The sequence below is a fragment of the Macaca thibetana genome, chromosome X (assembly GCF_024542745.1).
Source record: "Macaca thibetana thibetana isolate TM-01 chromosome X, ASM2454274v1, whole genome shotgun sequence".
Taxonomy (NCBI): Eukaryota; Metazoa; Chordata; class Mammalia; order Primates; family Cercopithecidae; genus Macaca; species Macaca thibetana.
Window position 1 is genome coordinate 53,460,448 of NC_065598.1, and position 17,310 is coordinate 53,477,757.

The 17,310-nt window shown below is 46.6% G+C and overlaps 3 protein-coding genes across 35 annotated transcripts in view; 1 reads left to right on the forward strand and 2 right to left on the reverse strand.

Moving 5' to 3' along the window:
- Window positions 1-8,323, reverse strand: part of PHF8 (PHD finger protein 8) — a 109,731-nt gene extending 101,408 nt beyond the window's left edge. The window contains exons 1-3 of one of the 5 annotated variants that reach the window (XM_050776860.1): window positions 8,080-8,323; window positions 7,540-7,610; window positions 5,285-5,474 (exon numbers count right to left, since the gene is read on the reverse strand). In XM_050776860.1, coding sequence (XP_050632817.1) covers window positions 5,285-5,474; window positions 7,540-7,555 — 206 coding nt within the window. In that variant the 5' untranslated portion in view covers window positions 7,556-7,610; window positions 8,080-8,323. Of the gene's footprint in view, window positions 1-5,284; window positions 5,475-5,563; window positions 5,647-5,779; window positions 6,414-6,679; window positions 7,199-7,539; window positions 7,931-8,079 lie in introns of those variants that run through there. The other 4 variants (XM_050776864.1, XM_050776862.1, XM_050776861.1 and 1 more) reach the window with 4 other exon arrangements.
- TSR2 (TSR2 ribosome maturation factor) overlaps window positions 1-17,310 on the forward strand; it is a 1,158,091-nt gene that overhangs the window by 743,470 nt on the left and 397,311 nt on the right. Inside the window, exon 1 of one of the 29 annotated variants that reach the window (XM_050777058.1) lies at window positions 5,029-5,032. The exons of the other annotated variants lie outside the window; for them this stretch is intronic. The gene's annotated coding sequence lies outside the window, so the exon portion shown is untranslated. Of the gene's footprint in view, window positions 1-5,028; window positions 5,033-17,310 lie in introns of those variants that run through there. 29 annotated transcript variants of the gene reach the window in all.
- Window positions 1-17,310, reverse strand: part of HUWE1 (HECT, UBA and WWE domain containing E3 ubiquitin protein ligase 1) — a 650,778-nt gene that overhangs the window by 500,471 nt on the left and 132,997 nt on the right. The gene's annotated exons all lie outside the window — the stretch shown is intronic.

The following is a 17,310-nucleotide window of genomic DNA, read 5'->3' on the forward strand; positions in this document are numbered from 1 at the left end:
CATTATAGCACCTAAAGATATCAAAAGGATAATAAAGAAATACTATGAACAATTCTACAAACATAAATTTGACAACTTAGATGAAATGGGTCAATTCCTTGGAAAGTATACATCCAACATAAAATAACGTAATTTGAATAGTCCTATAACTATTAAACAGAATAATTTTTAGAACTCCCCAAAAAGATAGAATAAAGATAATTAGGCGAAGTGGTCAGCATAGTGAGTGGAACATTAGCTTGTGCTCAATAAATAATAGCTATAACCATTGTATTTAAATCATCACAACCTCTCAAGGAAACTGAGGCTTCACAGATAAATTCTTTGTAACAGAATCAGAATTTGAACCCAGATCTGAAATCAGTGCCCTTTCCTCTAGAGTTAAAAATCCACACCAAAGTTACTCCCTTGGGCATGTATCAACCAATATTTCTTTTATAAACAGGAAAACTGTAAAGGAGTGAGATTTGTGCTAAAAATCCCAGAAATCAATAAATGCCTGCCAACTAGTTTTCTCCACTATTGTACAGCAATGATTCTCAAATGTTAGGGTGAATCAGGATCACTTGTTTGTTAAAATACAGATTGCTGAGTCCCAGTCCCAGCCCAAGAAATTGCATTTTAAACAAATTCCCAGTTGAAGAACTTTACTTTTAAAAAGTTCGTTCCTCCTGTGTTAGCTCACTTAGGAATTAAAAAAGAATATTCATTCCAATTTTTCTGTACAAAAAAAGAGAATGACTGGTGTACAGTAATGATATGTTACTCCATCCATCCCCCAATATCAGAAGCTATCACACTCCGCAGAAGGGGAAGGAACCAAGACAGGATAATGTTCTAAATCAATGGTTCTCAAGGGTGGGCCCTGCTTACCTACTGAATCAGAAACACTGTAGCTAGGGCATCCCTAACTTGTGTTTTATCAGGTCTTCCAAGTGAGTCTGATACATGCTAAAGTTTGAGAACCACCGCTGTACAAATCAAAGTGTTTTTGCAAAATCCATCTTCTTACAGGAAGGATGAAGCAATACCATGTTTTTTCCACTTCTGAGAACCTGGGCTCTGGAATCAAATAATTCAAAGTTCAAATCCACACTCAGAAAGTCACTTAATCTCCACGAATTCCAGATTCTCAGCTGCAAAATGGAATAGTTGCCTTCCTTGTTATAACCTTTCCAGAAAGTAACTTGGCATTATATTCCATAATCCCTAGCTGGACTTCAAAGAAATCTAACCTACAGCCGGGCGCGGTGGCTCACGCCTGTAATCCCAGCACTTTGGGAGGCCGAGACGGGCGGATCACGAGGTCAGGAGATCGAGACCATCCTGACTAACACGGTGAAACCCCGTCTCTACTAAAAATACAAAAATTAGCCAGGCGCGGTGGCGGGCGCCTGTAGTCCCAGCTACTCGGGAGGCTGAGGCAGGAGAATGGCGGGAACCCGGGAAGGCGGAGCTTGCAGTGAATGGAGATCGCGCCACTGCACTCCAGTCTGGGCGACAGAGCGAGACTCCGTCTCAAAAAAAAAAAAAGAAATCTAACCTACAAAAGTCACTAGAGGCCGGGCGCGGCGGCGGCTCACACCTGTAATTCCAGCACTTTGGGAGAACAAGGTGGGTGGATCACGAGGTCAGCAGTTCAAAAGCAGCCTGACCAACATGGTGAAACCCTGTCTCTACTAAAACACAAAAATGAGCCGGGCATGGTGGCCCAACTACTCAGAAGGCTGAGGCAGGAGAATCACTTGAACCCAGGAGGCAGAGGTTGCAGTGAACCAAGATCGTGCCAGTGCACTACTCCAGCCTGGGCAACAGAGTGAGACTCCATCTCAAAAAAAAAAAAAAAAGTCATTGGAGATATGAACAGATTTCTATCACTTCTAGGCATTTGTGGACTTAAAATTTGTTGGCTTAACGCTTGCAAGCAACCATAGAAGTATGTAGGAATTTTCAATTGTGCTGAAGTACAAACTTAAATGGCACACTATAAGCCTGGTGTGTTTCTGTGAGCAATGCACACTGAGTAAGCAAGAGCAGCCACCCACCAAGGACCTGATTCTCAGCTAGCTTCCTTGTTCATTGGGGGCCCATAGAGAGAAGTATAAAAGATTTTTAAAATTTGGTGTATTTCATGGAAAAAAATTTAAGGTGGTTAACTTGTGTTAGAGTGTACACAGGAACACACACAACTCACCATAGAAATGTGATTAAAGAGGGGCCTGGCCCGTAAGCCCAGTTCTGTATTTGTAAGTTTAGAATTCTTTAAGGCCTCAATGGTGCTCCTTATAAATAAATGTCAAGTACCTACTAAGCAAAGATGCTTTCCATAATGTTTTTCTGTTTTAATCAGCACTCATATCAAGATACAAAACTTTTCCAGAACCCCCAAAGTTTCCTCACATTATTCACAATATAAAAAAGGACAAATAATGTTCAAAAAAGTACACTGTCCAACCATAAAGGAAATTACCAAGTTAACTGGTGACACATATATATCGTGGGATATCAGAAATCAAGTATAGCTGAATATTTAATGAACTGGCAATTACATTAAAACATTAACTAGAAAAAAAAATAGGTTGTAAAATGGTATTTATAATGCAATCCCATCTTGTAAAAATATATATTTATATTCTAACTCAAAAGATGGGAGACACTGCAACAACAAATTTAACAGTGGATTGTGCCAGACAGTAGTAGACTCGGGTGAGTTTTATTTCCTTCTTTATTCTTTTTCTGTATTTTCTACAACAAGCAGGTCTCACTATAAAACCAGGAAAAAATTAAGAACATTATTTAAAAGAGAAATATCCAACTTTCAGGCTTGTTGACTGGTGCTCCTTAAGTCCCTGTCACGGGGTCTGGCAGACATAAGCACTCAGGAAGCATTCATTCCTGTTCCCTGTTTCCAGAGTGAGGAGTTACAGCAGGAGCCCATTTTACAGGTCTGAAAAAACACATTTTCCATACAATCCAAAGTAAGGGCCCCAGTCAACAGCTTTTTTTCATGAAGACTCATTAATTCATTCAAAAATGTACTCAGCATCTATTACATGTTTAGCACTGAACTAGGTTCTGGAGATACCAAAAATGAAAAGATGACATCTCTGCCCTCAGGAAGCTCTGGCTAATGAATGACACAGATATATTTATAACTATGACATGATGAAATAATTACTTTTTAATAAAGACGTATACAAAGTGCAACAGGAACCAAGAGGAAGAAGGACTTTTACCCCTTTTACAGTCTGTGAGTTGCAAAGGGGAGGGCATTAGGGGGAGTTTGCATGTACAAAGACAAAAAGGCATAAAGGAGTATAAAATTTTCCCAGAACTATAGGTAGTTCAGTCTTGCTAGGACATAAAGAACAAGAGAGGAGGAGTGGCAGGAAATGAGAATGAACAAGCAGATCACAAAAGGTCTTATCTGTCACATAAAGGATACTGAATTTTATCCCACAGGCGAACCACTGAAAGAAGGATTTTAGGCTGAAGAGTGACTTGATCAGCACTAGCAAAGACACCAGGAATCCTGAAAGACATCTTAATCCCCACTTATTTTCAGGGCAAAGGAAAAGGTCCCACCCTCTAGGGTTGTCCCCTCTTAAATAACATGAGGCAGTAAATAGAACTCTGTGCCGGGCACACAATAAATATTCAATAGAGATCAGTTAAATATGAATTTGGATATGGGGCAAAGGGGCAGTCCCTGCTGAGGGCAGGATTTTAGCAGCACCACACCTTTAGTTTGGTCTTGAGCGTGATAAACAGAAATAGCTCGCCGGGCACAGTGGCTCACGCCTGTAATCCTGGCACTGTGGGAGGCTGAGGTGGGCGGATCACTTGAAGTCGGGAGTTTGAGACCAGCCTGGCCAACATGGTGAAATCCCATCTCTACCAAAAAAGTACAAAAAAATGTGCCTGGCGTGGTGGTGTGCACCTGTATTCCCAGCTACTCCAGAGGCTGACGCACAAGAATCACTTGAACTCGGGAGGTGGAGGTTGCAGTGAGCAGAGATCATGCCATTGCACTCCAGCCTGGGTGACAAGAGTGAGACCTTGTCTCAAAAAAAAAAAAAAAAAAAAAAAAGAGAAAGAAATAGCTCCTCTGGAGGAGACCAGACAACTGAAAATTCTAGAATCTAACAGGCAACAGGAGGAGGGTGCCATACACTGCTTTTTGTGCTCCAGTGTACAAAGCCCCCTCAAGGTTGTCTTTCCATAGCTGAGATTTAAATCCCACTAATGGGATATTAGTTTTATCGCACATACTAACCTCTCCGGAATTCTGGGTGACAGGGGCTTATGTGCACACACGGTTAACTGAAAGGAATTCATCAGTGGTTTTACTCTTGTTTTACCCAATATCTATTATGCTTAATTCAATTTAGTTGGATGGTTCTGCAGATAAATGCTGTAGAAATAAAATACTGTTGCATTTCTGCCTCCATTTATGGAGTATATCCAAACTGCTTTGCAAAGTCAGAAAAGATATATTTGATACATTTATCAAGACAATGAGGCTCAGAAAAGCAAAGCAACTTGTGCAAGGTCGCTCTGAAACTAAGCACAAAGCCACAACTCAAATCCCTGTTTATGGACTCAACTACCTCAAATAAGCAATACTGTTTTACCCAAAGCCAGTGTCTGAGGCAAAACATAATTGTCAGAATATAAAAATGATGGCCGGGCGCGGTGGCTCACGCCTGTAATCCCAGCACTTTGGGAGGCCGAGGCAGGCGGATCACCAGAGGTCGGGAGTTACAGACCAGCCTGACCAACATGGAAAAACACCATGTCTACTAAAAATACAAAATTAGCTGGGTGTGGTGGTGCATGCCTGTAATCCCAGCTACTTGGAGGCTGACGCAGGAAAATCGCTTGAAACCGGGAGGCGGAAGTTGCTATGAGCGGAGATCGCGCCATCGCACTCCAACCTGGGCAACGAGCGAAACTCCGTCTCAAAAAAAATAAAAAATAAAAAAGAAAGGAATATAAAAATGATTCTTTGTGACACAAAGAAAAGGGGGGGGGTCTTATAAATCTAAAAAAAAAACACTCAAAAGAAAGGTGCAAAGATGAAATACATAGGGGAAAACACAGGAAAAGGAGAAACCAGAGGCTAATGTCAGCTAGGTCCTGGTCTGCAAGGAGAAATGGCAGAACCTGAGTCTGGGAGAGGGGGTTCTGAGCCGGAATCTAAAAGCAGAGCTGAAAAAGGAAGAGAGAGCAAGTGAACATACCTGGCCACCGCACCCTGTGTAGCCTGGCCTGCCCTCCTTACCTGCCATGAAACCAGTCCTGGCACATGTCACACTCGATCATGAAGCGGGTCACATCGTAAGGCAGCCGGCAGAGGCAATACACCGGCACCGAGGCCATCTTCGCTCGGCCCTGGAGCGTTGTGCGGCCGGCCAGGTTCGTCGTGTCAAGAGGGGCGGGAGGCGGCAGCACGCGTCCTCTCTGGACGATGGCTAGGCACAAACAACACTTTTTACAGAGTGAATCGGCCCCCGCCCCCCACCCCCTTGCACCAACCCTCAGTTCCCCAATAGAGAGTTACCGCCGCCGGGATGCAACACAGCTGGTGCGGCTGTAGGGGGCAACCAGAGAAAGTCCACCCGGCCTTTAGAATTTCTTTCACACGTAAAGAACGGCGCTCAACCTTCCAGGCTTTCCACCGCCCCCACCCTCCCCACCCCCCACCCCCCACCCCCCACCCCCGACCTTCTTCGCCCCGGAGTCAGTGATAACTTCTTTCCGGGTTTCAGGAAAATACCTGAAGCCTTTTCGGGAAGCTTCTTTCATCTCTCACTGAACCCTCTCCTAGCTGACCCGTTTCACAAGGCTCCCTTTATTATGACGCAAACCACAGCCTCAAAAATGAGGCTGGGGGTATCGCAAGACAAGACCCTCCTCTCACCCCCCGAAACAGGGCCAACCAGAGAGAAATAAGGGATCCCCGAAAGTCTCTTCAGGTTACTCAAAGCCTCCACGAACAAGACAGACAAGACTAGACGCCCAACTCAAATCACAGTTCTGGGGTCGTGTTCCGAGAGTTTAAATAATCCTTTCCGTCACTCTCAGTATCATTCCTTCCCCGACCAGTCAGGAGTCTCGTCACGCCCAAAACTGAAATAAATAGAAATCTCTAAACTGACCAGCTCGTTTTGTACTTTCAAGATGACAGGCTTCTGGTTGCATCCCTGAAACTCAAAAGGATCTATTCAAAACCCCTCAAACTGACTAGAGTTTCCTCACACTCTTGAAACTAGGCAAGGATTCTTTTGCATCGCTCGGAACTGGCAGGGTTTCCTTGCAGCCCCCTCAAACTGATGAGAGCTCCCTAGTCCCCACAAATGTTCAGGTACCTCACAGTATATCCTAACACTGACAGTAATACCCTCGCAGCCCCCAAAACTTACAGGAATCTTAACGCTTCCCCAACTGACAGGAACCTCCTCACGCCCCAAACCTGACAAGAACGTCTTCGGTCCAGAATCCTACAGGGACCTCCTCATGCTTTGGGCTGCAAGGACTCCACGCCCGCAGAGCTCAGTCCCCGCAACACGCCGGCAGCCGGGCTAGCTCCGGGACGGCGAGGCACCTCAGCGGAGGCTCGTCCGGTAGTTCCGGCCCCTACGGCGGCGCGCGTCGAATTCTGGGATAGTCCCCGTACCGCCGGGAACCTCGCTCGCCTTCCCCTGGAGCCCCCTGCTGGGTCGCGCGTCGCCAGTCGCCCGACGGTACTTCAGAGCAGCCTCCTCCACAACATTCCCCTCGGCCCGGCCGTTCGGGCCTACTGGAGACCGCGGCTTGGGCCTAGTCTGGCGGCCGCCCGGCGAACGGGCAAGTGGCGTCGTCGCTGGGCCAGCAGGAGATAGTCGCGAGCAAACCAACGGGGAAAGAGATGAACCGGCCGCCACGTCCGAGGCACACGGCCCGAAAAGTCGTTGGGAGAAGCCCAGTGGCGGTGGTAGGCAATTCGGAGTAGTCAATAAAGTTTATTCAAAGCAACGAGGAAGTTGAAGCGGAGAGGGGAGGAGAAATACGGGGTAAACATCTACCATGTTGAGAGTGGCGGCGCTACCCACAGAGCCAAGGCTTGACCGCCATCTTATGAGGGCTGGGCTCGCGAGGTGAGCGCGGCGGAGGCGGGGAACCGCGAGCCGCCGGCTCCCGGGTGACGCCGCCAGGGGGCGGGGCGCCACCTTGAGAAAGGAGGGCGGTTCTCAGCCACCTTTGGACCCGCTAGTCTCTTTAAGGTGCCCAATCGCCGCTGAAGACCTTGAGCCCAGAGGCGGAGAAGCCGCCATCTTAGGCGAGGCAGACGTTTGGCTCCATTTTGAGTGGGGCCCGAAACTTCCTAGCCTTCCCCCTCCTCCGGGCAAACAGGGAGTTAAGCTACCCCGACTCGCACACTCCTCCTCCCCAGCCTTCTCCTCCTATGAGAGGAGGTGAACTCGGTGACTCCAATCTACAAAATTAATAGGTGACGGCGGGGGCGGGCTTCAGCCGGGGTAGAGGCGGAGTACTCACCGCGGCTCCTGATCATTGAGCACTTTCGGCGGGCTGGGCTCTTTCCCACGGTCTCTGCGTTGTTCTTACCCCTGTGAAGGAAGCTCTGTGATTATCACCAAATGAAGGCAGGGGCTTCGAGAAGCCAAGTGACTTGAGTCCCAGAGCAGGGACGTTGAACCTTGCGCCCTGTGCTACCCGCGTTCTGTCCTCAGGCCCTCAGTGTAGTTCCTCTGTAAAGCGCTGCCAACTCCACAACTCCCTCTGAACTCTTCTTTGACCCTACTGTTTCACTTCAGTTCAAATACAGTTCAAGGATTTGTTTGCACCTGTCCCACAATTTTCTGACTATAGCCTGAGGGGAGGGGATAGGGGATGAGAGGAAAGGCTGAGTTAGTGGAGCTTTGCTGAGTTAGTGGAGCTTCATACATATGCTTCAAGATGGCCTAGGTTTTCCCAAACATTCTAGAAAATTATCTAGGAGTTATCTTACTATTTCATTTTCTTAAAGGGTCCCATTGCTTTAAAAAATAAATGTGTGCGTGCACACAATTTACTAACCAGTGATGGTGGGTTAGGCCCTGGGGATGCAATGGTGAAAACAGGGCCTCTGGAGTGGGAGGGCATCTGCCAGTGCAGGAAACAAAGTTGCGAGTAAACAATGGAATAGAAGGCGCAGCAAGCACACAAATACCACCTGCAAAATGACCTTTGCAAAATGCAACACGAAGCTACAAAAGAGCCTTACAAACCGCTTGCAGCTGCTGTAAGAAAGACGGCAGGGAGACATGGAGGATATAAGTTCACTTAAATAAACAAGCGAGAACATTGTACTCAAAAGGATCAACGTGTACAAATGCATGGAGGCACATAGAAAAATATTTACTAAAAGTTGAATATTGTTGGAACAAGGAGAACAGAAGAGAGATAGGTAGGAGGTCAAACAGTAAAGGGTCAAAACATGAAAGATTGCGAAATGCAAAAGAGTTTAGATTGTATGCAGTTAGTAAAAAGAAAAGAAAGTATTTGAGCAGGAGTAGCTGAGTCTCATATTTGTGACTTACCCAGAGGATGGTTTAGGGTTTTTTTTTTTTTTTTTTTTTTTTAATGTTTATTTTAGAGACAAGGTCTCACTCTGTCAACTCAGGCTGGGCGATCATAGCTCATTTCACCCTAGAACTCGTGGACTCAAGCAATCCTTCCGCCAGAGCCTCCTGAGTAGCTGGGACTATAGGCGCATACCACCACACTCGGTTATTTTTTATTTTTTGTAGAGCCCAGGCCTCGCTATATTGCCCAGGCTGGTCTCAAACTCCTGGTTTCAGGAGATCCTCTAAAAGCATTGGGATTACAGGCCTGAGCCACTGCACTGAAAGGTCCAGGTTTAATGGGACCTGAAGCTTATATGGTTTGGGGGAGGAAGGGTGAGACATCTTTAAGAAAAGAAACAGCCAGGCGTGGTGGCTCACGCCTGTAATCCCAGCACTTTGGGAGGCCGAGGCGGGCGGATCACGAGGTCAAGAGTTCGAGACCAGCCTGGCCAACGTGGTGAAACCATGTTTAGTATCTACTAAAAATACAAAAATTAGCCGGGTGTGGTGACACGCGCCTGCAGTCTCAGCTACACAGGAGGCTGAGGCAGGAGAATCGCTTGAACGCGGGAGGCGGAGGTTGCAGTGATCCGAGACTGTGTCATTGCACTCCAGCCGGGGTGACAGAGCGAGACTCCATCTCAAAAAAAAAAAAAAAAAAGAAAAAAATTGACTTATGAATACAAAATTAGGATCAAAGGTAGGCAGTAAGAGTATTTCTACAAGCAATTCCTCCACCCGTGTAATAATTATGAAGAGAAGTGATACAAGGCACAATGTAAATGTACTATGGGGCTGGGTGCAGATTGCACGTCTGTAATCCCAGCACTTTGGGAGGTCAAGATGGGAGGATCGCTTGAGCCCAGGAGTTCAAGACCAGGCTCGACAACATAGTGAAACCCTGTCTCTACAAAATAAAAACAAAATAAATTTTTAAATAACAAATATCCCATGAAACCCAACCTAAATGTATCCCCCAAATCAACTTCCCCTTAGGTGGTTCTCAAAAATGTCAGGCAGCTCCAACACCACCTAATGCAAGGGAAAGTATGGCCAGGCCCTCAGTGGAAAGGGACAGCACTTTGAACCAATTGTTTAAATATATTTTGTGAACTTTATAAAACACATGATCGTGTGACCCTATGGAAAGTGACAGGTCCTGCAGTTTAAGCTTTCTTAGCTTCACAAGGAGTCAGGAGGAGTGAGGCTGTTTCACTAGTGTCGGGGGGAAAATTGGTCCAGGATAGTGTGGGAAAGGGTAGAAAAAGATGAGATAATTTGGATATTTTGGAGGTTGAATAGGCAGTGTTTGGAAACTGATAATAGCGGATGAGTGAGTGAAAGGGGTGTGAGTTCATTTCTGGGTTGAGTGTCAGCATGGATGACAGTGCCACTGAATGAACTGGGCTACGCAGAAGAGAAAACAGGTTTGGTGGGGAAGAGACTAAATTTAATTTGGGCTATGTTGAATTCCGGTGTGTGTGGAACATTAAATCACTCACCCAAAAGTTCTTTTTTTTTTTTTTTTTTTTTGAGACGGAGTCTGGCCCTGTCGCCCAGGCTGGAGTGCAGTGGCGCAATTTCGGCTCACTGCAAGCTCCGCCTCCAGGTTCACGCCATTCTCCTGATTCAGCCTCCCGAGTACCTGGGACTACAGGAGCCCGCCACCACGCCCGGCTAATTTTTCTGTTTTTAGTAGAGACGGAGTTTCACCGTGTTAGCCAGGATGATCTCGATCTCCTGACCTTGTGATCCACCCGCCTCGGCCTCCCGAAGTGCTAGGATTACAGGCATGAGCCACCGGACCCGGCCACCCAACAGTTCTTTATTGATCTACTATGCACCGTGCACTGTGCTAGGTGCTGAGGATTTTGAGGTACCCCAGATAAGGCCCTGGCCTGCATGGAGCTGACAGTCTACTGGCGGAAACAGTCAATGATCAAATAAAATTTCATTAATAGGTGAATTTCATTCACATATTTTCTTGAACACCTACTGTTAGGCACTGGGGATTTAGGGGTAAACAAAACAGACAAGTCCCCGCCCTCCTGTGACTCATTTCCAGCAAGGGAGACGGATAAAAAGTGAGGCAAATCAGAGAATTTCCGATTGCGGTGAGTGCTATCAGGAAAGTAAGACCAGTTATGACATAGAGAATGATTTGAAAGGAAAGCAGTCTGTTTTAGATAAGGTAGTCAAGGAAGGCTTCTCAGAGAAGGTGACAGGAGCTGAGACCTGAATAACAAAAAGAGCTAGCTAGGGACAAGGGCAAAAGGAATCAAGAGTGTTGGCCGGGCGTGGTGGCTCATGCCTGTAATCCCAGCACTTTGGGAGGCTGAGGCAGATGGATCATGAGGTCAAGAGATCGAGACCATCCTGGCCAACATGGTGAAACCTCGTCTCTACTAAAAATACAAAAAATTAGCTGGGTGTGGTGGCACGCGCCTGTAGTCCCAGCTACTTGGGAGGCTGAGGCAGGAGAATCTCTTGAACCCAGGAGGTGGAGGTTGCAGTGAGCCGAGATCGCACCACTGCACTCCAGCCTGGGTGACAGAGCGAGACTCCATCTCAAAAAAAAAAAAAAAAAAAGAGTGCTAAAGCCCTAAGATGGGGGCAAGAGGACTGGGCGGGCTACAAGCTTGAATTAGAGACCCCGTGTGTACCCTTAGGGAATAGACGATCTAATTAACAAAACAACTAGGCTGGAAAAGGTCAAACCCTAAGTGCTACCTAGAGGTTTGAGCAACCTGTCTAGGAACAAAGAGGCAGTCACAGTTAATTCAAACACGTTCAGTGGGTGTGTGAGGAAGGGCTTCACAAGAGGTAGTATTGGACCTAGGTACAGTGGTACCTACCCCGACTCCTAAAATTCCTCCCCAGTGTCTTTGAGAGATGGGGAGTGGACAAAGGATATTGTGAAAGGCAAAGCTGCCAGGGGTCTGAACCAGAGGTAGTCAGATTTGCTGACAAAGGAAGTCTTGCCACTGCTAAGGATGGGAGGCAGACGACTGCTGCCCTGGAAATGTGTGGACTGGTCCAGTCTCAGAGGATGCAGTCCATGATGGGACCTGGCTGCCACAGCACCAGGCTGCCCTGGAAGCCTACTTCCCCCACCCCAACTGCATTTAACAATTGTAAACATTTATTTTAAATAACACAGATTCAGTTCCATCCCATTGTAATGTAAAGGCATTCCCATTATAAACATTCAAACAGCCAGGCTGAAGTTTCCCCGTGACAGGGCATTCAATGCCTGCTTACCTCTCTAGAGGGAACCTCAGCAGGATCTTTTCCAATTCATTTCTCTACATATATTGAGGTAAAAAAAAAATGATGAGGGCTACAGTGAACTATAAAATACATGAGTGGAAAAGGGAGGATTTGGGAGGAAACTTACATGAGGAAAAACAGGTGTCCTCTGAAACAGACTTGAAAGTACAAGAACAGTAAAAACAAAAGACAAAATAATACAAAATAACATTATCTGAGAACTTACTGTGCTAAGCACTGTTACAAACTCGCTAGAAGCATTAAGTCACTGAAACCTTAGAACAACCATATTAAGTAGATATCAATACTATTACCATTGTATGGATGATGAAGCTGAGTACAGAAACTTTAATTCACTTGCTGGAGGTCACTTAGCTAGTTTGTATCCTAGCAGGGGTTCCTGGTGATACAGGCTCAGAGTCCAGGCTCTTAACTACTCCTTTATACCACTAGTGTGGATTTAACAGCAACTGGTGTATAAATGTAATGGGAAGGTAATCAATTAATGGTTCTTCGCATAATTTGAAACACAGAAACAAAACGTGGTTTGCACACACTTGAAATAAAAACTAGCAGGATGGGCCGGGCGCGGTGGCTCAAGCCTGTAATCCCAGCACTTTGGGAGGCCGAGACGGGCGGATCACGAGGTCAGGAGATCGAGACCATCCTGGCTAACACAGTGAAACCCCGTCTCTACTAAAAAATACAAAAATCTACCCGGGCGAGGTGGCGGGCGCCTGTAGTCCCAGCTACTCGGGAGGCTGAGGCAGGAGAATGGCGTGAACCCGGGAGGCGGAGCTTGCAGTGAGCTGGAATCCGGCCACTGCAGTACAGCCTGGGCAACAGAGCGAGACTCCGTCTCAAAAAAAAAACAAAAAAAAACACACAAAAAAACTAGCAGGATGGTGCCCCAGGTGCCAAACTAAGCAATGGAGAACACCAACCCACGCCTCCAGGGCCAGCTTCATGGACATGCCGTTCACAGAGCTCTGCTCCTGGAAGGGGCCTTAGGCTTGTTTTTTTTTTTTTTTTTTTTTTTTTTTTTTTTTTTTTTTTTTTTTTTTTTGAGACGGAGTCTCACGCTGTTGCCCAGGCTGGAGTGCAGTGGCGCGATCTCGGCTCACTGCAAGCTCCGCCTCCCGGGTTCCCGCCATTCTCCTGCCTCAGCCTCCTGAGTAGCTGGGACTACAGGCGCCCGCCACCGCGCCCGGCTAATTTTTTGTATTTTTAGTAGAGACGGGGTTTCACCGTGTTAGCCAGGATGGTCTCGATCTCCTGACCTTGTGATCCGCCCGCCTCGGCCTCCCAAAGTGCTGGGATTACAGGCTTGAGCCACCGCGCCCGGCCTAGGCTTGTTTTAATGTCATGCTGTGGCTGTCTTGAAATTGATAATTTTATCTTTGAGCTTGTCTCTTCTAAGTGTAGTCCACTGTGACAATGGATCATGCACGTGAGCAGAAGGGATATGCTAAGTGGCAGCACCCATAGCCTTTGGGCACTGCAGGCAATGTGCATGCCACCGAGCAGTTAGACAGGCCGCCTGGTGTGCAGAAACACACCAGAGGGGGACACCAGGGCCCAGAGGGGGACGTTGAGCCAGTGACTACAGTGGCAGCCAGTAGCAGAAGCAGCAGCACGGGTAGCAGTGGCCATAGACCAGGGAGAGAGGAGGGCCTCTGCGCAGGAACAGTGAGGAGACCTGTTGTGAGAGGCAAGCTTGTTCTGTCACCAGGGCCTGTCCCTGTAGGATCTGTACAAAGATTAACGCTTTGGCCTGCACACTGGGACAGGAACTGCTGGCACTCAGGCAGTAAATTTTGCAAGGAAATGATTATGAAATAAACGAGTACCCATGGACATTGCAGTAAAGTATATGAGGGGATTATTATATTTTTTCGAAGAGTTTAGAATCTCTGGTTTTAAAAACTGGTGCAACACAGCAAAACAAATATCCAAGGATTTAGAAATAGAAATTAAAATTGAAGATTGTCACAATAGACACATTAGATGAAAAGTTTCAGATAAATTATCAATGAAGAAGACAATATAAAAGTTTCTTCCCTGTAATTGAAGAGACAGGCCAGGTGCAATGACTTATGCTTATACTCCCAACACTTTGGGAGGCTGAGGTGGGGAATTGCTTGAGCCCAGGAGTTTGAGACCAGTCTGGGCAACAAAGTGAGACCCTATCTCTACTAAAAATTAAAAAACAAAAAATTAGCTGGGTGTAGTGGTTCGTGCCTGAAGTCCCAGCTACTCAGGAGGCTGAGGTGGGAAGATTGCTCGAGCTTTTGAAGTCAAGGCTGCAGTGAACCATGATCTCACCATTGCACTCCTGGCTGGGCAACTGAGTGAGACGCTGTCTCAAAAAAAAAAAAAAAAAAAAAAAAAGCCAGCCTGGGAAACAAAGTGAGACCTCGTCTCTATAAAAAATAAAAATATTAAAATATTAGCCAGGCGTGGTGGGGCACACCTGTAGTCCCACCTGCTGATGAGGCTGAATCGGGAGGATTCCTTGAGCCCAGGAGGCCAAGGCTGCAGTGAGCTGTGATCCCACTACTGCACTCCAGACTGGATAACAAAGTGAGACCCTGTCTTAAAAAAAAAAATGAACTTGGCCAGGCACAGTGGCTCACGCGTGTAATCCCAGCACTTTGGGAGGCCAAGGTGGGCGCATTATGAGGTCAGGAATTCGAGACCAGCTTGGCCAACATGGTGAAACCCCGTCTCTACTAAAAACAAAAAAAAATTAGCCAGGTGTGGTGGCGGGCACCTGTAATGCTAGCTACTCGGGAGGCTGAGGCAGGAGAATCACTTGAAACCAGAAGGCGGAGGTTGCAGTGAGCCAAGATGACACCACTTCACTCCAGCCTGGGCAACAAGAGTGAAACTCTGTCTGAAAAAAAAAAAATAAAAAATGAAGTTGCGGCGGGGCATGGTGACTCATGCCTGTAATCCCAGCACTTTGGGAGGCCGAGGCAGGTGGATCACCAGAGGTCGGGGGTTCGAGACCAGCCTGACCAAAATGGTGAAACCCTGTCTCTACTAAAAATACAAAAATTAGCTGGGCATGGTGGCACATGCCTGTAATTCCAGCTACTCTGGAGGCTGAGGCAGGAGAATTGCTTGAACCCGGAAGGCGGAGGTTGTGGTGAGCTGAGATCATGCCATTGCCCTCCAGCCTTGGCAACAAGAGTGAAACTCCATCTCAAAAAAAAAAAAAATGAAGTTGCTAAAAATGTTGATGACCAAATAATTGAATGTGCAGAAAAGGGAGTCAGAAAAATCTTATGATCATGATATATTAATAACATTATTTTCGCTGGGCGCAGTGGCTCTCGCCTGTAATCCCAGCACTTTGGGAGGCCAAGGCAGGTGGATCACTTGAGGTCAAGAGTTTGAGACTGGCCTGGCCAACATGGTGAAACCCCGATCTACTAAAAATACAAAAATTAGTCGGCTGAGGCAGGAGAATCACTTGAACCTGGGAGACAGAGGTTGCAGTTAGCCAAGATCGCGCCACTGCACTCCAGCCTGGTGTGAGACTCCGTCTCAAAAAAAAAAAAAAAAAAAAAAATCATGTAAAATTATGACAAAAATATTTTTCTGTAATTTGTCATTATTCGTGCATTACTATTACACTTACTATGTTTCATAAGTAAAAACTTTTTTTAAAGGAAAAAAAGTTTTTTTGATACAGAGTCATACTGTATCACCCAGGCTGGAGTGCAGTGGTGTGATCTCAGCTCATTGCAGTCTCTGCTTCACAGGTTCTAGTGATTCTCGTGCCTCAGCCTCCCAAGTAGCTGGGATTACAGGCGCACACCACCACATCTGGCTTTTTTTTTTTTTTTTTTTAATCTTTAGTAGAGATGGAGTTTTACCAAGTTGGCCAGGCTTGTCTCGAACTTCTGGCCTCAAGTGATCCGCTTGCCTTGGCCTCCTAAAGTGCTGGGATTACAGGCGTGAGCCACCATGCCCGGCCTAGGAAAAACATTTTTAGGTTGGGATCTTTAATTACACTTCCCCTCCTTTTTTTTTTTTTTTTTTTTTTTTTTTTTGAGACAGAGTCTCGCTCTGTCACCCAGGCTGGAGTGCAGTGGTGCGATCTCGGCCCACTGCCTGCAACCTCTGCCTCCCAGGTTCAAGCAATTCTCCTGCCTCAGCCTCCCGTGTAGCTGGGACTACAGGTGCTGGCCACCACGCATGGCTAATTTTTGTATGTTTAGTAGAGACAGGGTTTCACATTAGAGACGGGGTTTCACCATGTTGGTCAGGCTGGTCTCAAACTCCCAACCTCAGGTGATCCGCCCACTTCAGCCTCCCAAAGTGCTGGGATTACAGGCATGAGCCACCACACCCCGCTTCGTCCTCTGCTTTTTGAACGTGAGGCTCTCCATTCCATTTTCACGTTGTACTGGGCCTCACCAATTATGTAGCAGACTCCCATGCCTACTTGGTGGTAATTGTGAGGTGAACTGGGATTACAGCCACTCAAAACAGCCTCACTGCTCAAACCAAAATCCTCTCCACTGGGAGTGGGGGTGGAGGTGGGTAGCGGCAGGATAGTAACACAGAAATACGGAGGTTGGTGTGGCTATCATTTTCACATGAACAGGATCGTACTGTTCGATCATATTAGGCGGCCAACTGCTTTCTTCAGTTGATAATAAGTCTTGGAGATCTTTCTACCAAAAAAACAAAAAAAATCAGCTTTCTTCTTTTTTGAGACGGAGTCTCGCTCTGTCTCCAGGCTGGAGTGCAGTGGTGCGATCTCGGCTCACTGCAACCTCCACCTCCCGGGTTCCCGCCATTCTCCTGCCTCAGCCTCCTGAGTAGGTGGGACTGCAGGCTTGCGCCACCACACCCAGCTGATTTTTGTATTTTTAGTAGAGACAAGGTTTCACCATGTTGGCCAGGATGGTCTCGATCTCTTTAACTCATGATCCGCCGACCTCGGCCTCCCAAAGTGCTGGGATTACAGGCGTGAGCCACTGTGCCCAGCCAACTTTCTTCTTTTTAACTACTGCAGGGAATTCCATCACTGGGGAAGGAGGCAGTCTTAACCTATTTCTCCTCTCCCTTAATGGATATTTAAAGTGGTCTTAATTTTTCACTATCACAGGGCTGCAGTGAACATCGCCATAGAGACCTCTTTGTGCCCAGGCATGTTTCTCTAGATGGACACTCAAAAGAAGGTTACCGAGTCATGGAGTATAAATATTTTCAATTTTAATACATACTGCCAAATTGCCCTTCAAAGGCACTGTGCCAATTTTTCAATACCATCAGCAGTGTATCTTCACATTTCCTAGGACCCTGGCATTTAGGTTGTTTTGTTTGTTTGTTTGTTCTTTTGGAAACGGAGATTGGCTCTTTTTGCCTGGCTGGAGTGCAATTTCACGATCTTGGCTCACTGCAACTTCCGCCT